This window comes from Peromyscus eremicus, chromosome 4 (genome assembly GCF_949786415.1).
Source record: "Peromyscus eremicus chromosome 4, PerEre_H2_v1, whole genome shotgun sequence".
NCBI lineage: Eukaryota > Metazoa > Chordata > Mammalia > Rodentia > Cricetidae > Peromyscus > Peromyscus eremicus.
Window position 1 is genome coordinate 126,796,420 of NC_081419.1, and position 23,469 is coordinate 126,819,888.

A 23,469-nucleotide genomic window follows, 5' to 3' on the forward strand; every position below is an offset into this window, starting at 1 on the left:
CCTCTCACATCTATCTCCACCTCCCCAGATTCCTGCTTTCTTAAATAGAACTAATCTTTTCAAATCCCTCACTTTTTTCAAAGCCATCTGGCTCTCCCCTTCCTCTATCCTTCTCTTCCTCCCTCACTCCCTCTCCCTCTCCCCCCCCCTCTTTTTTTTTTTTTTGAGACAAGGCTTTACTATTATTGTCCTGACTGGCCTCACACTTAACGTAGTCCTCCTTCCTTGGCTTCCTGAATGCTGGATTGTGTGTATGCCACCATGCCTGCTTTAAAATGTTTATTTCGAAGTTTCTCTCTGTCCCTCTCTTTCATTCACATTACATTTCTCAGTCCCCTGCTGTTTTAAATTCCTGTTAGCCTGAGAAAGTTTTCCTCACAGAAGCATAAAGCTTTCCCTGGCTGCTTAAGGCTGTTTTCAGAAATGCATCTGGACACTGTTTGGCAGATGAGTTGAGATAATTGTTTCATTTTCCTGAAAATGCGTTTTCAAAGGCAGCACAGTCTCAAACTAGAAAATACAGTTATTGCCCCATTCCTGTTTTGTAAAGTCTTAATACCTTTAAAAATGAGTTTAAAAGGTGACCTGCCCTTGTTTTTTCTTCTTGAAATAATGTTAAATAGAGGGAAGGGAAGTTCATCTGATCTTGAGAGTACCTACCTTAATGGCTGCTCTGGGAGCAGAACTTGATGATTTTCATAACGTTTATACTCAACGGCTTTCCCTGGAAGTTAATGGCACAGTTCCATCCAGGAAACATTCCCAGTTTGGGGAAGAATTTGGCACTGTCTGCATTCGTCATCTCTAAGAAGGCCCCTGCAGGGACATGTATTGGGTGCTGTCAGCTGAGAAGTTACTAGGTAAGAAGTGAAGTGGAGACTATCCATTGACCTGACTGAGCCATATAAAGCCTCAATGTGACTAATTCATGTTAAGGCCATGGTGCATTGAGTTTGAATATGCTGCTTGGCAAGGTCTATGGTACATAGACGAATGGAGTACTGTAGATAGATTGGGGTTCAGGATTTGTTCCTTAGGCTAAATTGATTGCTTCCCAAGCTCTTAGGAGCTTATTGGTGTAGAACATTTGGAAATTCATCCCCGGAAGTTCTTTGAGTTGGGAGACTATGAGTCTGCATTTTAACATGCCCCTCAGGTGGCCTAGATGTGGGCCTTGCCTAGAGGTAGCATCAGGTCTTAATGTTTCAGTGAGAACAGCAGATATGAGGGTTCTAATCCACCTTTTGTTTTTTTGCCTGCAAAGCAGAGGCACTGTTGTTGGCTGGAGGGCCTTCCATGCTGCAGTTTGAGATCAGAGGAAGCTAACAGGTCAGTGCAGGAGCTGCAGGGTTGGAAAGCTCTCCAGAGATGTTATTTCATGGCCGGAAGTTGTTTATAGATCAGAAAAAATTTAGAATGGGATTTTCTGCCCTGAGAATTCAGGAACATGGCTTTGGGTATTTTGAAAAGTGGGTGTTGAGTTCTCTTAGTGGCTCTTTCTCAGCGTGGTGGTGGTGACGTCAAGCTCCTTTTGTCTTTAGGCCGGTTTTCATCCTGTTCTCCCCACTAAACACATTTCATGTTTCATGTAAAGGAGGAATTAGTGACTCCCAGTTCACTGGTTTTAAAAAACCATCAATGATTCCAGGATTGTTCTCTAGGATGTACGGTGAGGACAGACAAAGCAGCTTTCTTTTGCTGTAAGCATGGAACTCCTCAGGGAAGCTTTTCTTTAAAGGTTATGCCGTGAGCATGAGTTAGTGTGAAGAGCTCGTTGGGTGATTTTCTCATAACTCAATGGTTTGCTTAGTTCACAAATCAGGCCATGGGCTCTAAGCCTGACCAGCCTGGCCAGATTAGCTTGCTAGTGTGTGAGTGACCCAAATCTTACTGTAGTCAGCAGGGAGAGTGAAAGGAATTGCTTTCAACCAAGGTAAATGTTAGCTTGTGATCAGTCCATGAATCACTGGTTATTTTCTGTCCTGTCACTTGCTGTGAGTGATGTCATACTTTTGAATTCTCATAATTTATATGTTGTTGGTTGTTTTTACTCTTCTGGCTCTTTTGGGGGGCCCTCCTCCCAGCTCCCAAATAAATACACACAGAGGCTTATTTTTTCTTATAAATGCCTGGCCTTAGCTTGCCTTTTCTAGCCAGCTTTCCTTAACTTAAATTATCCCGTCTACCTTTTGCCTCTGGGCTTTTACCTTTCTCTTACTTCTGTATATCTTACTTTCACTCTTATTCCATGGATGGCTGGATTGCTGGGTGGCTGGCCTTTTGTGTCCTCCTCTCTTTGTTCTTCCTTTCCCTCTTTTTCTCCTATTTATTCTCTGCCTACCAGCCCCACCTGTCCTTTCTCCTGCCTAGCTATTGGGTTATCGGCTCTTTATTAGACCAGTCAGGTGTTTTAGATAGGCAAAGTAACCTAGCTTCACAGTGTTAAACAAAGGCAACATAAAAGAATGCAACACATCTTTGCATCATTAAACAAATGTTTCACAGCATAAACAGATGTAATACATCTTAATACTCCACAACATTTATAAAATTTCAAAACTGAACAAGGTGATATTTATGTGCCTTTATTATGTTTACTACCTCTTTTCATAGTGTTTGAATCATGGTATGTCTCAAAGACAAAAAAGGGTTCTGTGCTTTCACTGAACTGACCATAGCTAGAACCCCTGACCTATATGAATTTAGCAGGTTGCTGCCTAGTTGCAGTTTGTGAATGTCAGTCTTTTCCCTCCCTGTAGTTTAGGGGCTTTCTGTTGATCTGTTGGCTGATAGCTTCATTAATTTGGTCGTCTAGGTGAGTGGTCTAGCCTTAGAGTCAGTCCTATTTCTTTTTTTATTTTTGGTTTTTCGAGACAGGGTTTCTCTGTGTAGCTTTGCGCCTTTCCTGGGACTCACTTGGTAGCCCAGGCTGGCCTCGAACTCACAGAGATCCGCCTGGCTCTGCCTCCCGAGTGCTGGGATTAAAGGCGTGCGCCACCACCGCCCGGCCCTATTTCTAGTCTCCTGAATTCAGAGCCTTGAGTGTTTTTGTTGTTTTGAGGCGGGGTCTCATGTATTCCAGACTGGCCTTGAGTCCACTGTGTAGCCTAGGGTGACTTCGAACTTTGGATCCTCCACCTCCTGAATGCTGGGATTATAGGCATGCACTGCCATGCCCAGTATATGCAGCATCAAATCCAGGGGCTTCCTCCATGCTAGGCAAACATTCCACCAGCCAGACTACATATTTAGTCTCAGGAGTGCTGTTTCACTTTGAAATTTTAAACTACTTTTGAGGATGGTAACCTATGTGTTCCTTTTACAGGCAGGCAGAAATCCATAGTTTGTGTCACTTTACACCTCAATAATTTTATTTTATTTTTGATAGGGTATTGCTATGTGGCTGGCTCTGGCTGGCCTGGAACTTGGTATGTAGACCAGGCTGGTCTTGAGCTCACAGAGATCCACTTGTCTCTGCCTTCCAAGTGCTGGGATTACAGGTGTGCACCACCATGCCTGGCTTGCATATATATAACCCCCCCCCCCAAAAAAAACCCAACAAAAACAAAAACAACCACAACAAAAAAATTTGGCAAGTTACACAGAGCTGAAAGATCGAGTTTTGACATTTTAGAGTCCACAGTGAGGGGAGAGCATTGGTGTTGCCTAATGTCAGCGAGGAAGTGCCTGCTCTGAGGGTCTGTGTCTGCTGTGGTTCATGCCTGCCTGAGTGCTCTGTTGCATCTCTTTCAGTGATCAGCATGTCCTTGAATAGATTGTAGTTTAATTCATCTCAAGTAGGCTTTGAACTTTGCCTGAATCATTGTGCTGAGATTTATCTAGATTTTCTTCTAAATGCTTTCCTACACTTTTTTTTTTTTTTCCCCCGAGACAGGGTTTCTCTGTGTAGTTTTGGTGCCTGGATCTCGCCCTGTAGACCAGGCTGGCCTCGAACTCACAGAAATCATCGGCCTGGCTCTGCCTCCTGAGTGCTGGGATTAAAGGTGTGCACCACCACCACCACCACCCGGCCTGCCTTCCTACATTTTTAAAAATTTGAATTATTGATTATATTTTGACTTTTGAACTTTTCCTTAAAGAAATGAATTCAATGGAGCCCATGTCTCCCCAACCCCATTTTTCTTTCCAAAGAAGGAAAATTATCTCCCAGCGTATTTTAACTATATAAATACTGATAGTTTAGTCACTGAAAATAGGATCTATAAAAAACAACAAAAAACACTATTAAGTTAGTAAATGTATCATTGGAAAAATGTAGAAACGGTCATAAGTTCAACATTCTGTAGGGACAAAACCAAAAACTCGTGGGGACCATCAGCCTTGTGTTTTTACTATGAAAATCTCTAGTTTCAGCCAGTGAGATGGCTCAGCAGGTAGTTGTGTATTGTACAAACCTGACAACCTGAGCTCAAGCTTGGGAACGCACAGTGGAGGGGAAGAACCAACTGCTGAAAGTTATCTCCTGTCTTATACTGGCACCCCCAACCCCCCCACCCCGCCCAACGTAGGCCACACAGTTGTATGTTTTGCTTGCATATAGCTCTGTGCACCATGTACATGTAGTATCCAAAAAGATGGACTAGAATAGGGCATTGGGATTCCTGAGATTGGAATTAAGAGACGTTTATGAGCCACCATATGGGTGCTGGGAAGCAAACCTGGGTCCTCTGGAAGAGTAATCAGTGCTCTTAACCACTGATTCATCTCTCCTGCACTACTCCGCCCCATTCTAATAAATTAAAAATTTGTAGTTTCTTCATATCTAACTAAACTATTTGAAAGGGTTTTTGTGCCCTTTTTCCAAAACTTACTCATCCACTTGGCCTTTCCTATCCACCAGTGTGACCTTTGTCCCATTAGGGTGAGATAGATGAAATTACTTTTGGTGTGTTGATGTTCTCTGTTTAGGCTCAGAGAGGAAGTTTTGACTGGTGGTGATGTCTTGACAGTGTGGTAATGTCTGCTTCCTTACAGTCAGATTTAAAGATCTGGAAGCCACGGCCCTACCAGAAGTCTCGCTTAAGAGACCTTGCACTAGCTGGCTCTGGCATTTATGCTATGATGAAGATAGATGAAGGTACCAAGTCCAGGTTGCCCCCCTTCTTGTATGTAATGCTCTTGTTGCCTGCCTCTTCTTAAATAATTGGTGCTGATGCAGAAGTCGGGGTAAGAGGCTTGTTCTCTGAACTGGGGGAACCAGTTGGACTTTTTGGTTGGTGAACCTGCTTTACCATAGGACTCCCTGGCATTTCCTGTGGTTCTCTTGAGAAGGAGGCTCTCTGGGCCAGTGCTTGTCCTATGGATTGCTTTATATTCACATTTTTGTCCTGGCTCTTGGTGCTGTTACTGCCCTCTGCGAGTCAATTTTATCAATAAAAGTCTCAAACTGGGTGAAAAAAGGCTGTGTGTTTTTGGTTTATGGGTTAGATTCTAACGTTCCCTTCATTTTCTTTGTGTGGAATTTCCTCAGTTCCCTGCTTATAAATTTAGCCAGCTGACTACGGTCAGGTAAGACTCGGATCTCTGCCAAGAGGTTGCAAAGGATGTGAGTGTTGAAAACTGATAGCTATCTGCCAGCCTTCAAGTTTACCTTGGAGATCAAATTGGGTCAGGGTGAATGTCCTCTGAAAAGTGGACACCTTGGCCTTAAGAGTAATTTGCTTGACTCCGGGGGCTGAATGGGAACCAGAGCATCTTTTCATTTCTGGGACAAATACCTTTAGCCTTGAGTCATCCGCCCTACAACTGCATGCCAACCAACTACAATGTATCATGTCAGTTACTCCCTTCCTGTGCTATCATGCTCCCTACTTCTCCATCTGTACCCTCTTTTCTCTCCCGTCTACAGTCTTTTCTCAACAGAACTCCTGGGTGTGTTAAAAGCAGTGGGTATGACTTGGGATCTTACTTGCTCTCAGATTCTAAATATAAATTGAATTGCCTGTTTCCTCCTTCCCTCTGGACTTCAAGTTCCTCTCGGTTCCACCTTCATTTTTCCTGTGTCCTTTTCTCTTTGGTTCTGCAGATGAAATGCAAAGCGGCATGCATGCTAGGCAGGTGCCTTCCACTGAGCTGTGCCTCCAGCCCTTGGCCTTTCCTTTTGAGTGGTCTCTGTTGCTGCCATTGAACAATATCTTTAATCTCACTTGGTGCTGTGCCTCGGTTCATGACCACACATTTATGCTCTCTCTTCTAATTAAAGACATAGGTCTCTTTTTCTAACAAAATGTAATAAAACAAAAACCATCATATCAAAGTTGGATAAGATGAATCAACAGAAAAATAAAAGAGTTCCAAGAGCAGGGACAAGAACCAGAGATCTACTTGTTCACACATCCCGTAAAAGTGTCAGTCCTATAAAAGTACTAAACCGAGAGCTATAGTGTATATGCAGGGGACCTGGTGCAGACCGGTGTAGGCACCGGTGAGCACTTACTGCTCAGTCTCTGAGTTTCTAAGAGCTTTGCTCAGTTGTTTTAGAGGGCCTTGTTCTGGTGTCCTCCATCCCTCCTGTCTTTCCTACTCCTGTCTCTTCTGCGGGGTTCCCTGAGCTCTGAGGGAAGGGATTTGACGGACACATCTCATTTCGAGCTGTGTGTTCCAAGGTCTCTGTAATGGCTGGCTTTGGGTCTTGGTATTCATGTCCATCTGCTGCAGGAGGAAGCCCCTCTGATGATGACTGAATAAGACATTGATCTATGAGTATAGCAGAATATCTTTAGGAGTCATTCCATACTGCCCCTCAAATGCCCTTCAATTCTAGATGTCTCTCCCCTCATTCCCTCCCTCAATCCCATCTCCTCTCTACCTTCCCACCTGATCGTCCCATTCTCACCCCTCCCCTTCCATCCCACCCATAAAATCTATTTCCTCCTCCCAGGGAGATCACGTGTCCACCTAGTCCCCCTCTCATGCCTATCCTCTCTGGGTCTATGGATTATAGCTTGGTTATAAGTTATTTAATGGCTAATATCTAGATATAATTGAATATATACCATATTTATCTTTCTGGGCCTAGGTTACCTCACTCAGGATGTTTTTTTCTAGTTCCATTCATTTGCCTGCAATTTCATGATGTCATTTCTTTAACAGCTGAGTAATACTCCATTGTGTAAATGTACCATATTTTCTTTGTTCATTCTTCTGTTGAGAGTTATATAGGTCATTTCCAATTTCTGGCTATTATGAATAGGGAAGCAATGAATAAGGTTGAGCAGGTTACCTTGTGGCTGGATGAAGTATCCTTTGGGTATATGTCCAAGAGTAATATAGCTGGATCTTGAGGTAGCTCGATTCCCATCTTTCTGAGGATCTGTCACACTGATTTTCATAGTGGCTGTATAAGTTTGCACTCCCACTAGCAATGGAGGAGTGTTTCCCTTGCTCCACATCCTTGCTAGCATGAACTGTCACTTAGACATATATCTCCTTATAAAATTTAGTTTTGAGGGGTTGGGGAATGGCTTAGATGCTAAATATTGCCTTGCATGCAACATGCAGATTCTAAGTTTGATCCTTAGACCCCACATTAAAAAAAAAAAAAAAAGCCAAGCATGATGACATATACTTAAAATCTCAGTGCTGGGGAAGTGGAGACAGGTTCCTGGGCTTGCTGCCTACTTGGTGATGCCCTATTTATTTATTTATTTATTTATTTATTTATTTATTTATTTATTTATTTTCAGCTGAGGATTGAATCCAGGGCCTTGCGCTTGCTAGGCAAGCGCTCTACCACTGAGCTAAATCCCTATTTTTTTTTTGGTTTTTCGAGACAGGGTTTCTCTGTGTAGCTTTGCATCTTTCCTGGAACTTGCTTTGGAAACCAGGCTGGCCTCGAACTCACAGAGATCCACCTGACTCTGCCTCCCGAGTGCTGGGATTAAAGGCATGCGCCACCACCGCCTGGCCTTGGTGATGTCTAGTTCAGTGAGAAACCCTGTCTCACTGGGGATGGCATCTGAGGAATGACACCCAAAGTTTTCCTCTGGCCTCCACAGGCATGCACGCACACCTGGTGGAACCTCACACCAGTGCATACTAAGCACATATCCACATACCAATGCATACACACACACTAGCTGGAAGAATAGTGTGGTGAACTCCCTTTTGCCCAGATTGTGACCATCACCCTGATCTGCTTTGCTTGTATTTGTCGAGCCATTTGAGAACAAGCTAAGGACCTCGTGTCTCTTTACCTTGAAGGTATTTAAGTATGCGTGTTTCCTAAGCAATACATATTCTTAAAAGACTAGAAAACAAGCCGGGTGGTGGTGGCGCACGCCTTTAATCCCAGCACTTGGGAGGCAGAGGCAGGCAGATCTCTGTGAGTTCGAGGCCAGCCTGGTCTACAGAGAAGCACTCTCTCTCGGGGGGGAAAAAAAAGACTAGAAAATGCAATCAATAGTTATATAGAACCCTTATTCCAATTTCACCTACTGTTGGGCCCTAGAGTATTTTACTTTTCCAGTCTGGGATCCAATGTGAAATCTTACATTGCTTCTAGTTGTCGGGTTCCTTGAACCATCTTCAGACTACAATAGTTTCCTAGCTGCTCTGTTTTACATGGCAGACCTTGTCTCTCTCTCTCTCTCTCTCTCTCTCTCTCTCTCTCTCTCTCTCTCTCTCTCTCTCTCCATGCAAGGACATGTGTGTGTGTGTGTACGAATGTGCACGCATACACACAGGTGCTTGTACATGTATGAGTGTGGATGTGTACACCTGTGGAGGCCAAAGGTCAATATTGGTTGTCTTTTATCTCTCTCCACCTTAGGTTTTGAGACAGGTTCTCACTGAGCCCAGAGCTCTCTGTTTCAGTTACACTGGCTGGCTAGCCAGCCCCCAGGACCCTCTTGTCTCTGCTGACCCCTGGCTCTGGGGTTATCTTTGTGTGCTCAGTGCCAGTCTTTTGCATGGGGAGCTTTTACATGGGCTGAGCTCAAGTCCTCAATCTTGAACAGCAAGACTTGACCACTGAGCCATTTCCCTTCTGCTTTTTGCTTTTTGTAGGCTTTCTACATAGCTCAGGCTGTCCTGGAGCTGGCTATGTTGCTCATGCTGGCTTTAAAATCCCAAATCCTTTGGCTTCAGCCTCTTAAGTGCTGGACTACAGGCATGTACACTGACATTGGAGTACACAGACATTGTTGAGTGAGTACAACCCGGTTAGAATGTGTCTTGCAATCCGGGCTTGCTGTTTTTCTCACATTTTGGTTTAGATTATACATGGCCCTATCATCACGTCAAGAGATGCACCAAGAGATGCCTTTTACCTTCATCATTACTGGTGCTGTTTTCTTTTTTGAAACATGGTCTCATGTAACTCAGGCAGGCCTTTAGCTGACGATGACCTTGAGCTTATTATCCTGTTACCTCTTTACCTCTTGAATGCTGAGATTACAGACATCACACACTTAGTCACTGTTCTATTGCTGTGAAGAGACCACCACGACCAAGGCAACTTATAAGAGAAAGCATTTAATAGGGGGCTTTCCGACAGTTTTTTTGGGGGGAGAGACATAGAGAGAGATAGAGAGACAGACTGAAAGACTGGGGCTTGGTGTGGTAGTTTTGAAACCTCAAAGCCCACCCCCGTGACACGCCTCTTCTAACAAGGCCACACCTCCTAATCCTTCCTAGTCTACCAACTAGGAACCAAACATTGAAATATATGAGCCTATGGGGGCCATTCTCACTCAAACCTCCAAGTCTGGGGACTGAACCTGTTGGTTTCCTATGTGCTAGGTAGGTACCGAATTTCATTTCCATTCCCTAGAGATTAGGTAAGACTTTAGGATGACACAAAGCTTAACATTCGTGAGCATACATATGCTTGCCAGCCTCATGCAAGTGTGATGATCCACGTGCTTTTGAGTGCAGACTTTTTTGTAGAACTTTTGTTTTTTGGTAGGAGTCTCCAATCCCTGTTAGCCGTTGACTCCTGGGAATCCAAATTGACACCTTAGCTTGTGAGTATGTCCCTGTCCCTAAAAGGGGTCCAAACTTTGTCTCCATTCTGACAAGGTCCTCTTGTCTGGGGAGAAAACCTGCCATTCCCCACCCTCATACTCACAATTTGTATAATATTCTGTTAAAGTTAGGCAGAAACGGCCTGCCTTGGCACCAGAGCTTTAGGGAATCCTACTTTGTCCCTTCTCTGTCTGTCCCCTGCTTGACAAGTGAGGATTCCAGAAGCTAAGGAGCCATGGCCACCCAGAGCCAACTCCCTATCCCATTCTCTGGCACTAGGACTCAATACCAACCACCCTGCCCATGCCCTGTAAATCCTAAAGATTGCTGTGAGCCTTTTTTTTTTTTTTAATTAATGATGGGTGTGATGGTGCATATATCACCTTGGAGATGGAGGCAAGAGGATCAGGAGTTCAAGTCATATATGGCCACCTTTGGCCATATAAGGAGTTCAAAGCCACCTGGGTTACATGAGATCTTGACTTAGAAAACTAAATCCAAGTAAACAAAAAACCCAGATCTAATGGTCCACGACTGTTCCTGGCGGGGCTCCTAGAAGGCACCTGCATTTGCTTCCAGACAGTGTTAGGTAGAAACAGGACAGTCCTTATCCTTGAGCTCTGACTCTGGTGGACACCAGTGTGCACATTGCAGTGGTGTTCTGTGGCTTCACAGAGAAGGAAGATGAGGGAGTCGGAGTAGATATTGAAGCCCAGCCAGCTCTTGGCCTCTGACCTTGGGTGAATATGGCAACCTGCTGATGGGAGTGATGGAGCCCAGCAAAGTGCTAGCACTGAAGAGATCTCTGGCCAACCAAAGCGGATCAAAAATAAGGGCCCTGCCAAGACCTGGAAAACCAGCTCAGCTCCAGGGAGAAGACCAAGGGACAAACCCCCCAAACTGAAAGAGTTAGGAGTAACCATCTCGCTAGAGTCCTGGGCTAAGGAGCAGAGAGATCCATCCAGGGCTGCCTGACCCTGGCCCCGCCTCCCATAGCCTTCCATAGCCCCGCCCCTCCCATCTACTCCCACCCACCAGCGGCAGGGCTCAGCTCCGTGCCCCCGCGTGGGGAGGAAACAGTTTTCCTCCAACTTCAATCCCAGCGCCTTTCTTAGCCACGCGCACACTTGCCCGCCTTCCCAGACAAGGTTAACGTCTCGTCTCACATAGCCTCAACCTGTGTCTCCTGAGCCCCTCCCTTGGGAGACATTGTCTCCGGACTCTTGATCTGGGAGCCAGCCCCCTTCGCTACTGCTCTGCTCTTTCCCCTTCTCGCAGAGCAGCTTGGGAGTGCGCCCCGTCCCTAAAAGAGGTCTAATAAACCTCATGTCTATTCTGACAAAGTCCTTTTGTCTGAATTAGCAGCAGCAGGCATGGCCAGTGCAGATAATGCTTAGACCCCAGGATGTCCCCGGCTAAAATGTCACCAGCTGGAGCTTTCGGGCACTTCCGCCCCATCTTACCTAGTGCCTTAAACTAAATTGGGCGAATCCCGGGGGGGGGGGTGGTGGTGGTGGTGGTGGTGGTGGTGGTGGTGGTGGTACAGGAAATAGGACAGGGATTGAGGCTCCTCCGTTTTGCCTTCACTGGGGATCTGGAACCCAGTGCAGTGACAGATCCAGACAGACATTACCCACCACTCTATTTCCCACGACAGCTACCTAAGGCATGCTGGGGCACCCTCCTATCTCTGCTGCGCTGTTTCCCTTCATCCGGTGGGAGCTAGCCTGGCACCTTCACCTTCACCTCCCCAAATTCGTGACGCCCCCCCCCCCCCCCCCCCCCCCCCGCTCCTTTGCTCACAAACTACTTCTGGACACTTGTGTTGTTTTTCCTTCAGTGTTCATGCTTAGATACCAGCCACTCTACTGCTGCCAGCACCAAATATTCATTCTCTACCATCAGGTTCTGTCAGCATTCACCTCCCCAAGGTACTTTGTGGGGAAGCGGGGCTCCCTGCAGTGGGAGGGAGGGCAGATGTTGATGACCAAGGGTGTAGGGGCCACTTTCTCCCTTATGTTCTGTTAGGAGGAGGTAGTTGTTTGTCCTAGCCTGAAAAAAATCATTTCCTCTCTCTCCCTCCCCGTGTGTGTGTGTGTGTGTGTGTGTGTGTGTGTGTGTGTGTGTGTGTAATGAGCCTCACCCCCACTATCTCATCTGCCACAAATAACTGCCGTTAAACTGAAGGCATATTTTCCTAGGCTTTTTTTTATTTTTTAAAAATTTATTTTTATTTTACGTCTATGAGTGTTTTATCTGCATCCATGTCTGTGCACCATGTGTGCGCAGTGTCCAAGAAGTCAGAGGATGGCATTAGATCCTTTAGAACTGTAGTTGCAGACAGTTGTGAGTTGCCATGTTGGATACTAGGAATTGAACTTGGGTCCTTTGCAGGAGCAGTTAGGGCTTTTACCTGCTGAGCCATCTCTCCAGCCCTACTAGGCCTACTAGGCCTTTTTTTTTTTTTTTTTAAATGCATGCATCAACATACACATTCACACATTTAACAGAAATGTACTTATAAATAAATACATTTTTGCAGTTTTTTTTTTTCTCTCCTAGTACCACATCCTAGTTGTCTTTTGTGTTTTTCTTTTCTGTCCCCTGAATGTATCTATGCTTTAAGCTTATAAGTCCCCCAATCTCCAGATATATGAGTTTATTTCTAGCTGAGTGGTTCATACCCCCTCCTGCCCTGCTCCTTTTTCTGGAGAAGCTTCTGCTATTTTCCTTGGTTACCCTGGTTCTTGGCTTCTAGCCCTCCCCCTTGTCTCTTCTCTGCCCCTGGTCCTCCCTTGTGGGCTGTCAAGACATCACTGGAGAGAGAGAGGCCCTTCTTGGCCAGTCTTCAGTTTTCCTCCCCATTGCCTTCCCTCTTGTGCTGAGAACCTTCCCCGCTGCCCTTCATCCCTGGAATTCAGTCTCTTAAGCCAGATATGTGTGAGCTTGCATTCTCTTGTTTTTCTCCTCACTATTTTCTTCCTAACTCTTCCCTCTCTCCCTGATGCCTCCTAGGAACCCTATGGTCCAGTCCCCTGGGTACAGCAGTCTCTTCTTTCCTAGCTGGCTATCTGAGGATGCCCCCACCCCCACTCTCATCAGGGCTGGGGACCCTGCTGGTCTGGTGCCCCAATATCTTAGCCTAGCACTGACCTCTCATTGGAAACATGCCCTTGACGTGGAAGAGTGAGCCATGTGCTCTCACCTGATCTCACTGGAGAAGGTCCTGGCCCCATGGCAGGTTTTGGAGGGCGTGTGTAGTGGAAGGTCATGTCTTTGACTTCAGATGTGTGTCTACCTCTGCATCTCCTTCTCCTCAGTTGAATTGTTCTTGGGACAAGCACATGGCTGGCTAAGCCCCTTCAAATTCTACAGATCCTGTATTTAAGCTAGGAGTAAAGTAACCTGGGAAACCTCATGGCTTCAGCGGATCAGCTCCTTTCCAACAAGTCAGGAAGGCTCTACCATAAACTTAGGTGAGGTCTGCTGGGGAAAGGGCATGCTCGTGGAATACTTCCTAGGGAGTGTCTTGAACAAGGGGCAGCCATCCTCTCCTTTGGCCTTTTCTACTTCCTGTATAGCTAGGGCTAGGTCAGTTCTGCAGATTTGTTTTAAAGCAACTGTGATTATCCATTTTAGGTCAGCACTAAAGTCTTCTGATACATTAGGAGAGAACGCTCAGCATCAAAAGGTAAGAAAGCAACAGAGTGAACAAAGGGAGAGGACATTTGGGAGCCACACAAAGTGTCACTTGTCAGCATACAAGTCCACTGGCTTCCAAAATGTCACCAGCATACGAGTCCACTGACTTCCAAAATGTCACCATCATACGAGTCCACTGGCTTCCAAAATGTCACCAGCATACAAGTCCACTGACTTCCAAAATGTCACCAGCATACAAGTCCACTGGCTTCCAAAATGTCACCAGCATACGAGTCCACTGGCTTCCAAAATGTCACCATCATACAAGTCCACTGGCTTCCGAAATGTCACCATCATACAAGTCCACTGGCTTCCAAAATGTCACCAGCATACAAGTCCACTGACTTCCAAAATGTCACCAGCATACGAGTCCACTGGCTTCCAAAATGTCACCAGCATACAAGTCCACTGACTTCCAAAATGTCACCAGCATACGAGTCCACTGGCTTCTGCACCAGGCTTGTAAGCTCAGATAGTTATAGGGACAAGTTATAACTTATGTGAGCCTAACAAGCAGACTCCTCTTCCCTCCCTTCCTCTCCTCCCCACCCCCCAGGACTTGGAGTAAGCTAGGCAAGTGCACCACTGACCTATATCCCCAGCTCTACGGTTTGGTTTGGTTTTATTTTTGAGATAGTGTCTCACTAAGTATCTCTGGCTGGCCTGGAACTCACTCTGTAGACCAGGCTGGCCTCAAACTCATAGAGATCTGCCTGCCTCTGCCTTCTGAGTGCTGGGATTGATTAAAGGTACACACAGCTATGCCTAGCTCTATTTTTTTTAATTTTTATGTACTTATTATTATTTGAGACAGGGTTTCATTGTGAAGCCCAGGCTGGCCTCCTATGTGGCAGTCCTGCCCCAGCATTCCGGGTGCTGTCTGGGATTGCAGCTGTGTGCTTTCATAGTCCACACATGTAGCTTGGCTTCTTCTTTGCAAGCACAGCATGGGCCAAATGCCACACAATGAGGGTATCAATTCACAGTCTGTTCATGGCCTATACTTAATTTTTGTCTAGCAAAGTGTCAATAATGGTGGGGTGGATTGTATTAGTTATCATCAAGCCAGATATATATCACATTGTCTGTGTAGTGCATGAGACCAGGAAATATAAAGATAATTACGATTAAGTTAACTAAATACGCCCTCTCATCATCTTTTTCTCCTTCTCCTTCTCATCCTCCTCCTCCTCCTCCTCCTCCTCCTCCTCCTCCTCCTCCTCCTCCTCCTCTTCCTTCTTCTTTTTTGGTTTTTCGAGACAGGGTTTCTCTGTGTTCCTTTCCTGGAACTCACTCTGTAGACCAGGCTGGCGTCAAACTCACAGAGATCCACTTGCCTCTGCCTCCTGAGTGCTGGGATTAAAGGTGTGTGCCACCACTGCCCGGCGCCCTCATCTTCTTAAATCTCCTTCCGAGATATGTGACAAGAACTGTCATTTATTGTTAAGCCATTTTCCTAGGGCTTCATGTGGCTTCATGTGTCATTTAGGTCTTCAAGACTCTGCAGGCTGGGCGCTGTGGATTTCTATTTCTCAGGTGAAGACATCAGTGGCTCGGAGAGATTGTGAGAAATACCCAAGATAAAATAGCTTGTAAGTGGGAGAGCCAGATGTAATTGTAACCCAGATCTCAGGACTCTGCAGCCACGTGCTTCCTTTCGTGCCTACATGTATAGATGGAGACACACCAGAGTGGTAGAGATGATCAGAGTTTGGGGAATGTTAGGGGTGGCAGTGATGGCTCTCACCGAATGTTAAGAAAAAGCTCCTTGGAGAAAATGCTCTTAGAGTGGGGTTAAGCTGTGGGGTAGGTGGGCAGTGCTGTGCATTGCATACAAGCTGAGAAGTGGAATACATGCTGTGTTGGACTGGTGGGGTGCAGTTGGTGTGCCGGGGACATGGTGTGTGCCTCCAAAGGAGGAAGCTTGTTAAAGCTGGATTGTGAAGGGTTCTGAATACCATGCTTTAGGAATGGCAAGTGGAGGCAGCAGCCACGGAGTAGGTCAGAGCTGGGTAAAGTCATGACCATATTTGCCTCCTAGGAAGATGACTGGTATCAGTGTTGAGAGACAGACTGGAAAGGAAGGGCAGACCCTGGTCTTGGGGAGGAGGTCACTGTGCTTGTGCCTGCCATAAGCCAGGGTTTGGGGAGGGACAGGGACTGGGAGATGGATATCAAGAAGAATGAACAAGAGGAGGAGTGAGAAGGCACAAGAGGAAAGGGAAGGGCATAGGCAGTACTGGCATCTCCGAGGGGCCTTGGGTGGATGGAAAGAGTGTCATCCATTTGGCTTGGCAGGAGTCTCGGCTTTGTTCCCTGTGCCTGTGCTCAGTAAACATGTGCATTTGGTGAGGGAATTTGTGGACATTCGTAGGAGTCCAAGCATGTTTGCCCCTTTGGTGGGGCTGAAGTCCATTAGAGTTCTAGGCTGGGGGTGAGGGTGGGGGCGTGGCATACTCCTGTAGTCCTAGCACTTGGGGGGATGTCAAAGCGAGCTATGTGCTGAGACCCTGTCTCAATAAACAAAACAAACAAAAAGTTAAAACAAAAACAAAAACAAAAAAAGGAGCCCGTGTCCTCTAACCTTGCTGACCCAAACATGACATATGTAGGAGAACAATGTTTACTACTTCATCATCACAAGAAAGACTCTAGACTTTTCTTTGCCTTCATAGGATTAAAATATGTAAGAAAGAGTAAGGAGCCGGGCATGGGTGGCGCACACCTTTAATCCCAGTACTCAGGAGGCAGAGGCAGGTGGATGTCTGTGAGTTCGAAGGGCGAGATCGGAGAAACCCTGTCTCAAAAAAAAAAAAAAAAAGAAAAAAGAAAGAAAGAGTAAGGAAGCCTTACTGCTTTCATCAATGAGCAACATTCACAGAGATTCACCTTGTTAATAAGATGTGCCAACAAATGTTTGTCTCAGAGAACTGTCTTAGTGCCTAGTTCTTGTGGTCATATTTGTCTCAGATACCTCTTCCAGATGGTTTCCAGGACAAGGAGACTTCTGACTACGTGGCACTGACAAGCACTCTTAGCCAGAACAGCGACCTCCATCAAAGGACTCAGCAGTTTACTGAGGTGCACCTGGCCAGACTCCAGAAGTTGTTTGAGAAGGAGACAGACGAGACTGGAGGTACAGTCATACTGTGGGATGATCTCTGTGATTCCTGCCCAGGACCTGGTATCTGGGGTGTGTGGACGGCTCAGACCTGGTCAGCATTTTTTTTTTTTTTTTTTTTTTTTGGTTTTTCGAGACAGGGTTTCTCTGTGTAGCTTTGCGCCTTTCCTGGGACTCACTTGGTAGCCCAGGCTGGCCTCGAACTCACAGAGATCCGCCTGGCTCTGCCTCCCGAGTGCTGGGATTAAAGGCGTGCACCACCACCGCCCGGCTATGGTCAGCATTTTTATGTCTGGTGTCGGGTATAGATCTGGCTGAGTAGTGCAAGGCTGTTGAAGGCTATTTGGGATCTAAGAGGTTTTTAAAATCCTGCTAGCCCAGATACCCAAGTCTATGCTGCTGCATTTTGGTGTTTCCCTCTAAGCATTTCAGTCTGTGGTTTGCTATCAATTGCTGTATGACAGCAGCCCCATGGTCTTAGTGGCTTAACCCAACTTGTGCTCATGATCTCATAGTTTCCATGGGTCTGGAGCAAGGACAGGGCTGAGCTGCCTTCCTGCTCAGGACCCCAAAAAGCTGCAGTTCTGTAGTCAACTGGGCTGTGGTGTGTTGTAGAATGTTATTTTGAGGTGTGTTACTTTTATTTATGTTGCATTTGTTTAACTCTGTGAAGCTGTGTTACTAAAATAACTCATGGTCCAATAAAGAACTGAACGGCCAGTAGCAAGGCAGGAGAAAGGATAGGCGGGGCTGGCAGACAGAGAGAATATATAGAGGGAGAAATTTGAGAGGAAGGAAGAAGTAGCCAGAGAAGGAGGAGGACATCAGGGGCCAGCTACCCAGCTACACAGCCAGCCACGGAGTAAGAGTGAAAGTAAGATTACAGAAGTAAGAAAAGGAAAAAGCCCAGAGGCAAAAGGTAGATGGGATAATTTTAAGTTAAGAAAAGCTGGCAAGAAACAAGCCAAGCTAAGGCAGGACATTTATAACTAATAATAAGACTCCGGGTATAACTTATTTGGGAGCTGGGTGGTGGGCCCCCCAAAAGAGTAAAGAAAAAAATTAACTACAATGGTGTCTCATCTGGGGTTGGACTTGGGAAGGACTTACATCTAAGCTCATATATGTTGTTCCAGAATTCAGATCCTTGCAGCTGTGGTATGGCAGCCTTTCATTTCTTTCTGACTGTTGCAAGGAGGTTGCCTTTAGCTCCAGAAACTACCCCACAGTGCCCGGCCATGTGAGATTCTCCAACATGGTAGCTGGCAAGGCTTGAGCCAAAGGTAGAGCAACACTCACAGGTGTCACAATCTAAAAACATGTGAAGGGCCTCAGGAGGGTGTGAACACAAGGCCCACCCATCCTGGGGGCCTCTGTAACTGTCTCTAATCTTACTCTTCAGATACTAATGTGAAGTAGAAAATATTCTGAGCTGAGGAAGCATTTCACACCTGACCGACCAAACACTAGCTTAGCCTCCCTTACCTAGATCCTAGATGTGTTCAGAACACATACTTAGCGTCAGGCTGGGTAAAATCAGCTAACACAATGCACATTTTTTTTTTTTTTTGTTTTTCAAGACAGGGTTTCTTTGTGTAGCTTTGCGCCTTTCCTGGAACTTACTCTGTAGACCAGGCTGGCCTCGAACTCACAGAGATCCGCCTGGCTCTGCTTCCTGAGTGCTGGGATTAAAGGCGTGTGCGCCACCACTGCACATTTTTAAATAAAGTGTGAGATATCTCATGAAAGCACGAAACAGCAATTAAATGGGTTTGCATTTACACCACTGTAAAGTGGAAAAGCCCTAAGCTGGGGATTGTGTGTGTTATTATAGACCCTTCTTCACATCATTTTAATATCTGAGGGACTTGGTATGGTGCCCTGGAGCCTCCTAGGCAAGCCTTACTAATGGATCCAAGTGTTCTGTGACTGGAGCCATCCCTCTGATTGGCTTATTTACATTCCGTGGGCTATAAAGGATGTCTTGGGGATACCCTCTGCATACCAGACCTTTCTCCTTCTGGCAACTTGATTTCTGCCCTTTGGAATGATACTCCTGAAAGTCAAATAGAAGTAAAGGCATCTTCAGAGCTGACTATGGATACTAGTGCTGGGCCCACTTACTTTCCTGTTCATTTGAGTTTCACAGCCACATATGCTGTTTGGAGAGATAGATAGATGATAGATAGATAGATAGATAGATAGATAGATAGATAGATAGATAGATAGGGCACATGTGGAGGCTGGAAGTTGACATCAGAATATCTTCTTCTATTGCTTTTCACCGTATTTGAGACACGGTCTCTCCACCAGATCTGAGGCTTGCTGTTTTGGTACAGCTGGTGGACAGCCAGCCCCCAGGATCCTGCAGTCTTTGCCCCACCCAGGACTGGGGTTACAGACACATGCTGCCGTGTCTGGCTTTGCATGTAGACTCCTGGGATTGAACCCATATAGTCATACTTGCAAGTGCTTCACCCCTGAACTGACTTCCCAGCCTGAGCTTTTTTATTTTTAAACATCTGGCCATGCTGTTAGTCTGGGGGAGGAAAATTCCCTCCACATTGATGGAAGGTTAGGAAATCAGGCTGGTTTTTCTCTTTAGACACCTTCAGCAAGGCTCTTGAGAACCTGGATGGCGTGCCGTTTCCTAGGCACCTGGATGCCAGCCCTGGTGGCGGGATGAGCAAGGTCACGTCAGTACCTTCTGTTCACCACGTGTCTTCCAAGCCAGGGAGTTCTTGCAGTGTGGGAGGCCCATGGCTCTGAAGAGACCCCCCCCCTTCTTTCCCCTGAGGATTTGCAAGTGCAGAGGCAGTTCTGCTTTACCTGTTTCCCTGCAGTGCCCATAAACTGCCATTATCACCATCCTGGCCCAGACAGACCATGGGGCACTACCTGCAATGTGTAAGCACTTGGCCCCAGCTTTGCATACTTGAGATGGGCATCTCTCCAAGCAAGCACACGTTGCTCAGGCTTTCATGTGACGGTCAGTCCAATGACAGGGACAATGGCCGCAGCAGCACTGGGCTGTTGCTTATGAATAGGGCAGGGTGGTGTGAAGACCATGAGCTCTGGGGCCAGATGCTGAGGTTCCTGTCTGTCACTACCAACCTACTGGTCACTTCTCGGTGTCCACAGAAACACTCAGGCACTAGTGTTTGGGGAGTGCCCAGAACCAAGTGACAGAGGGCTCTTGGGTACTTCTAGAGGTCATGGCAGAGTGGGAGACAGTGCATGTGTCAGACAGCTAAGAATGCCAGGCAGTGGGGATGGCAGCCTCCTCAGATGGTCCTTAGGAAGAAAGGCATCCTTGCAGAAAGAATGGCCTGTGAAAGGCCCTGTGGTGGGCATAGAGAGGTGCTTATGGCTGGAGCAGAGTCTGGAGGACGTGCTGGAAGATATTCTTGTTGAATGGAGCCAGATACTGTGTGGCCTTCAAGCCTTGACAAGGGTTTCCAGTATTTGAAGGGATTTTAGAAGTGATTTTTGAAGGCAATAATTACATTAAAAAAATTAGGGCCAATTGACACCTTTGCAAACTTGAACTCAGCTCAGGGAGAAAGTATTTCATGCTTGTCTAGCCTTCCTCCTTTCTTCACCATCTACCCCTCTAGGCAAAGTGTGTTGTTATTATTATGTCTTTCTGAAACAGGATCTCATGTAGCCCAGGCTGGCCTTGAACTTGCTGTGTAGCCCAGGCTACCCCACCCCATGCTGGAATTACAGGCATACACCACCATAGCTGACTAAAAGTTTTTGTTTTTATAAATTGCTTTTAAAAGCTGTATTGAATGTACTGTGGAACAGCTCAGTGGTAGAGCACTTACCGACGTGTGTGAGGCCCTAGGTTGGGACCCACAGCACAGAACTGCTCTGTATCTCTCTCCCTGTGTGGCTGTTTCTACCTCTCTCCCTGTGTAGAGGTTGTTGCTTATCACCTGCACCAGAGGTTACTGCCTTTGGTCTGTGGAGAGTTGTTGCTATAGTCTGTATTCCTTGATCAGAAGTGGGACCTGGTTTTGGAGAACCTCAGTCTACCCTCCCTGCTGCTGTGTGGCAGGTGTTCACGAGGAATGACTGAGTGTGGGCCGGTGAGATAATTGGGTGATTGCAGAAGCATTAGGAATCAGCCAGCCCGTGCTAAGGTGGATGCTGGGACCTTGAGGGAAGGGTAAACAGGGCCAAGCTCATGACTGATGTGAGGGGAAGGGGAGGGGATGCCTTCTAAGGCACCACACCTCTGGCTGGAGTTCTCCCATCTGCCTCCCTTGAAGGGGTCCAACTGACAATTACAGGCAGTTAGCAGACAGAGTGTCTGGAGCAGTGCCTGCAGCCTGTGGCCTGTGTGGGCCAAGCGACTTTTGACTAAGCACTGCTGTTTTTCTCCCTTCAAGCCGTGGACAAGAAAGCTTTCATCGGGATCATGAAGAAGATGCTAAACATGTCGGAGGAGATGCTGGAGGTTCTGTTCTTGAAGGTGGACTCAGACTGCAATGGCTATGTCTCCTGGGTAAGGAGGGTGCCCTGCAGGAAGCTAGGATAGGCTAGAAGCTGGACCCCTCAGTGGAGCAAGCAGAGGCTTGACGATGGGAAGCAGTGAGTATCAGAAAGTCCAAATGGACTAGGGTACCAGTTGGGGCACTTGCTAGGTGGGGGAAAGTTTGGTGCCTCTGAGGCGTCTCCCTTGAGACTTCTGTGAGGTGGGCTCATTTGCTCCCATATTGAGACCTTCTCATCATGCATTCACACCTGAGGTACAGCTAGCTTGCCTGTACTTCAGAGCCATTCCCTCCCAACGTAGGGGATCTTCATCAGTACCATGCTGGCATTATGGCCCTTTTTTGTCACTCAGGGACAGGCAAGGTCATGGCTGTTGAATCCGAAACTGTCAGGTCTTCGTAGTGTAGTAATGATGATGACTTTAAAGATGCAACAGTGGACAGCACACATGTGTAGTAATGATGATGACTTTAAAGATGCAACAGTGGACAGCACACATGGCATTAAGCCTACAGAGATGTGCAGAGCCTTGCCGGAGATGACGATGAGGCACCGTGCCCAGCACTTGGTGTATTCCTCTGTTGAAATCTCACAGGATACAGAAGAGTAGACGCTTGGAAACTTGAGGCTCAGAGCCATTAGAGACTGGGTTTCAGTGTTCCAGAGCTGGCTACCAGCAGAGCCCATGTTCAGACCTGAGGAGTATACCTCAAAGGTCTGCGGGGTAACTGCCTATGAACCCCTCCTCATGGTTTGGGGATAATGTTCCCAGCATTCTCTGTCTATCTATATGATCATTCTTGCCACCTCTTCTTTTGTGTGGTGCTAAGGGTTGAACTCAGGGCCTTGTGCATGCTAGGCAAGCATTCTACCACTGAGTTCATCCTCCTCTCCCCTTCCTCTATCCCTTCTTTCCTCCCTCCTTTTCTCATTAAGATGGGTTCTCTGTTGTCCACATTGCTTTTGAACTCTTGGGCTCAGGTGATCCTTTGTGTCAGCCTTCTGAGTAGCTGGGACTAAGAGGTGTCACCATCTCTGGTTCCTATTTCTTATTATAGCTTCATATGTTTGGACCTGGGCCATGTTTTAGTGAGGCCGGTCACTGGAACCTAGAGTTGCAGATATTTGTAGGGTAGGTGTACCCATGCAGCTGTGGACCCTCCCTACTGTTAACTTGGTCATGGACTTGGACAAATTAGACATAGTACCTCAATTGGATTATCCTCTGTGTGAAGCAGAGGTGACCAAAAGCTTTCCATGGGCAGCCAGGTGGTGTGACTGTGGCCGAGGGTTGCTCAGTGTTAGGCACCATGCCCGTCACATTTGCGATTCAAGCTCAGCCCTGTTGCTTGGCTACTTTGCTGGTGAATTCTCAAAGGACAGCAGTCTTCAGAGCCACTTGGAGGAGGCTGTAGAGAGACGAGGGAAGACACTGTATGCCAGGCTTGGGTCCCTAAAGGCAAACATTAAGACCACTGCCAATGCCTTCTTTTCCTTGCTTTGTCTTTCTGAGACAGCAAAAGTATGTGGATTATATGATGCGCGAGTTCCAGGGCAAGGAGGAGATGAGGAAGAGCCAGTACCGCCTGCGCTTCCACCTTCCCATGACCGTCATCCCCCTGTAAGAGCCTCTTCCCTGCAGCTGGGGTATGATGGAAAAGTTCTGGCACCAATCCTGCAGGGAGCCCCCTCCTCAGTCCATGAGTCAGTCACTCTGCTGGCCCAACCGTGGTGCTGGATGGTCTCTTCTCCTTTCAGCTTGTCCTTCACAGTCTGTAGGTGGTCATGATGACAAAGGTAGGTGGCTTGTCCCCTTTTCACAGACGAGGAAGCCAAGGCTCAGAGAGGCCAGCCTGATGGCTTGCCCAGGCTAACGGGCAGAAAGTGATGGGGCTGTTCTACGTTCTGTTCCCTACTTTTCCTGCACACTGCACACTCTTTGTTTCTCTGTATGGCTAGTGCTGAGCGGGTCTGGCAGTTTCATCCCCAGAGGCACAGATGGCTTACCTATGTGCAGCTGGGATTCTCCTGTGAGGTGACAGACAGGAAGCTGGCCAAGCTGTGGAGGCCTTGCAAGGCCTTGCTTGACCCTCAGGAGAGGGTGGTGGTTAGACCTTAGTGGCCCTGGCTTGGCTCTGCCTGACCTGCTACTCGCT

General features: G+C 46.8%; 1 protein-coding gene across 1 annotated transcript in view; it reads left to right on the plus strand.

Annotated features, from left to right (window-relative positions):
• Positions 1 to 13,311: 13,311 nt before the first annotated feature.
• Positions 13,312 to 23,469, plus strand: part of Efcab8 (EF-hand calcium binding domain 8) — a 74,291-nt gene continuing 64,133 nt past the window's right edge. The window contains exons 1-5 of the mRNA XM_059261675.1: positions 13,312 to 13,463; positions 13,627 to 13,678; positions 16,660 to 16,825; positions 21,208 to 21,323; positions 22,831 to 22,934. Of these exons, the coding sequence (XP_059117658.1) occupies positions 13,405 to 13,463; positions 13,627 to 13,678; positions 16,660 to 16,825; positions 21,208 to 21,323; positions 22,831 to 22,934 (497 nt within the window). The 5' untranslated portion in view covers positions 13,312 to 13,404. The remainder of the gene's footprint in view (positions 13,464 to 13,626; positions 13,679 to 16,659; positions 16,826 to 21,207; positions 21,324 to 22,830; positions 22,935 to 23,469) is intronic.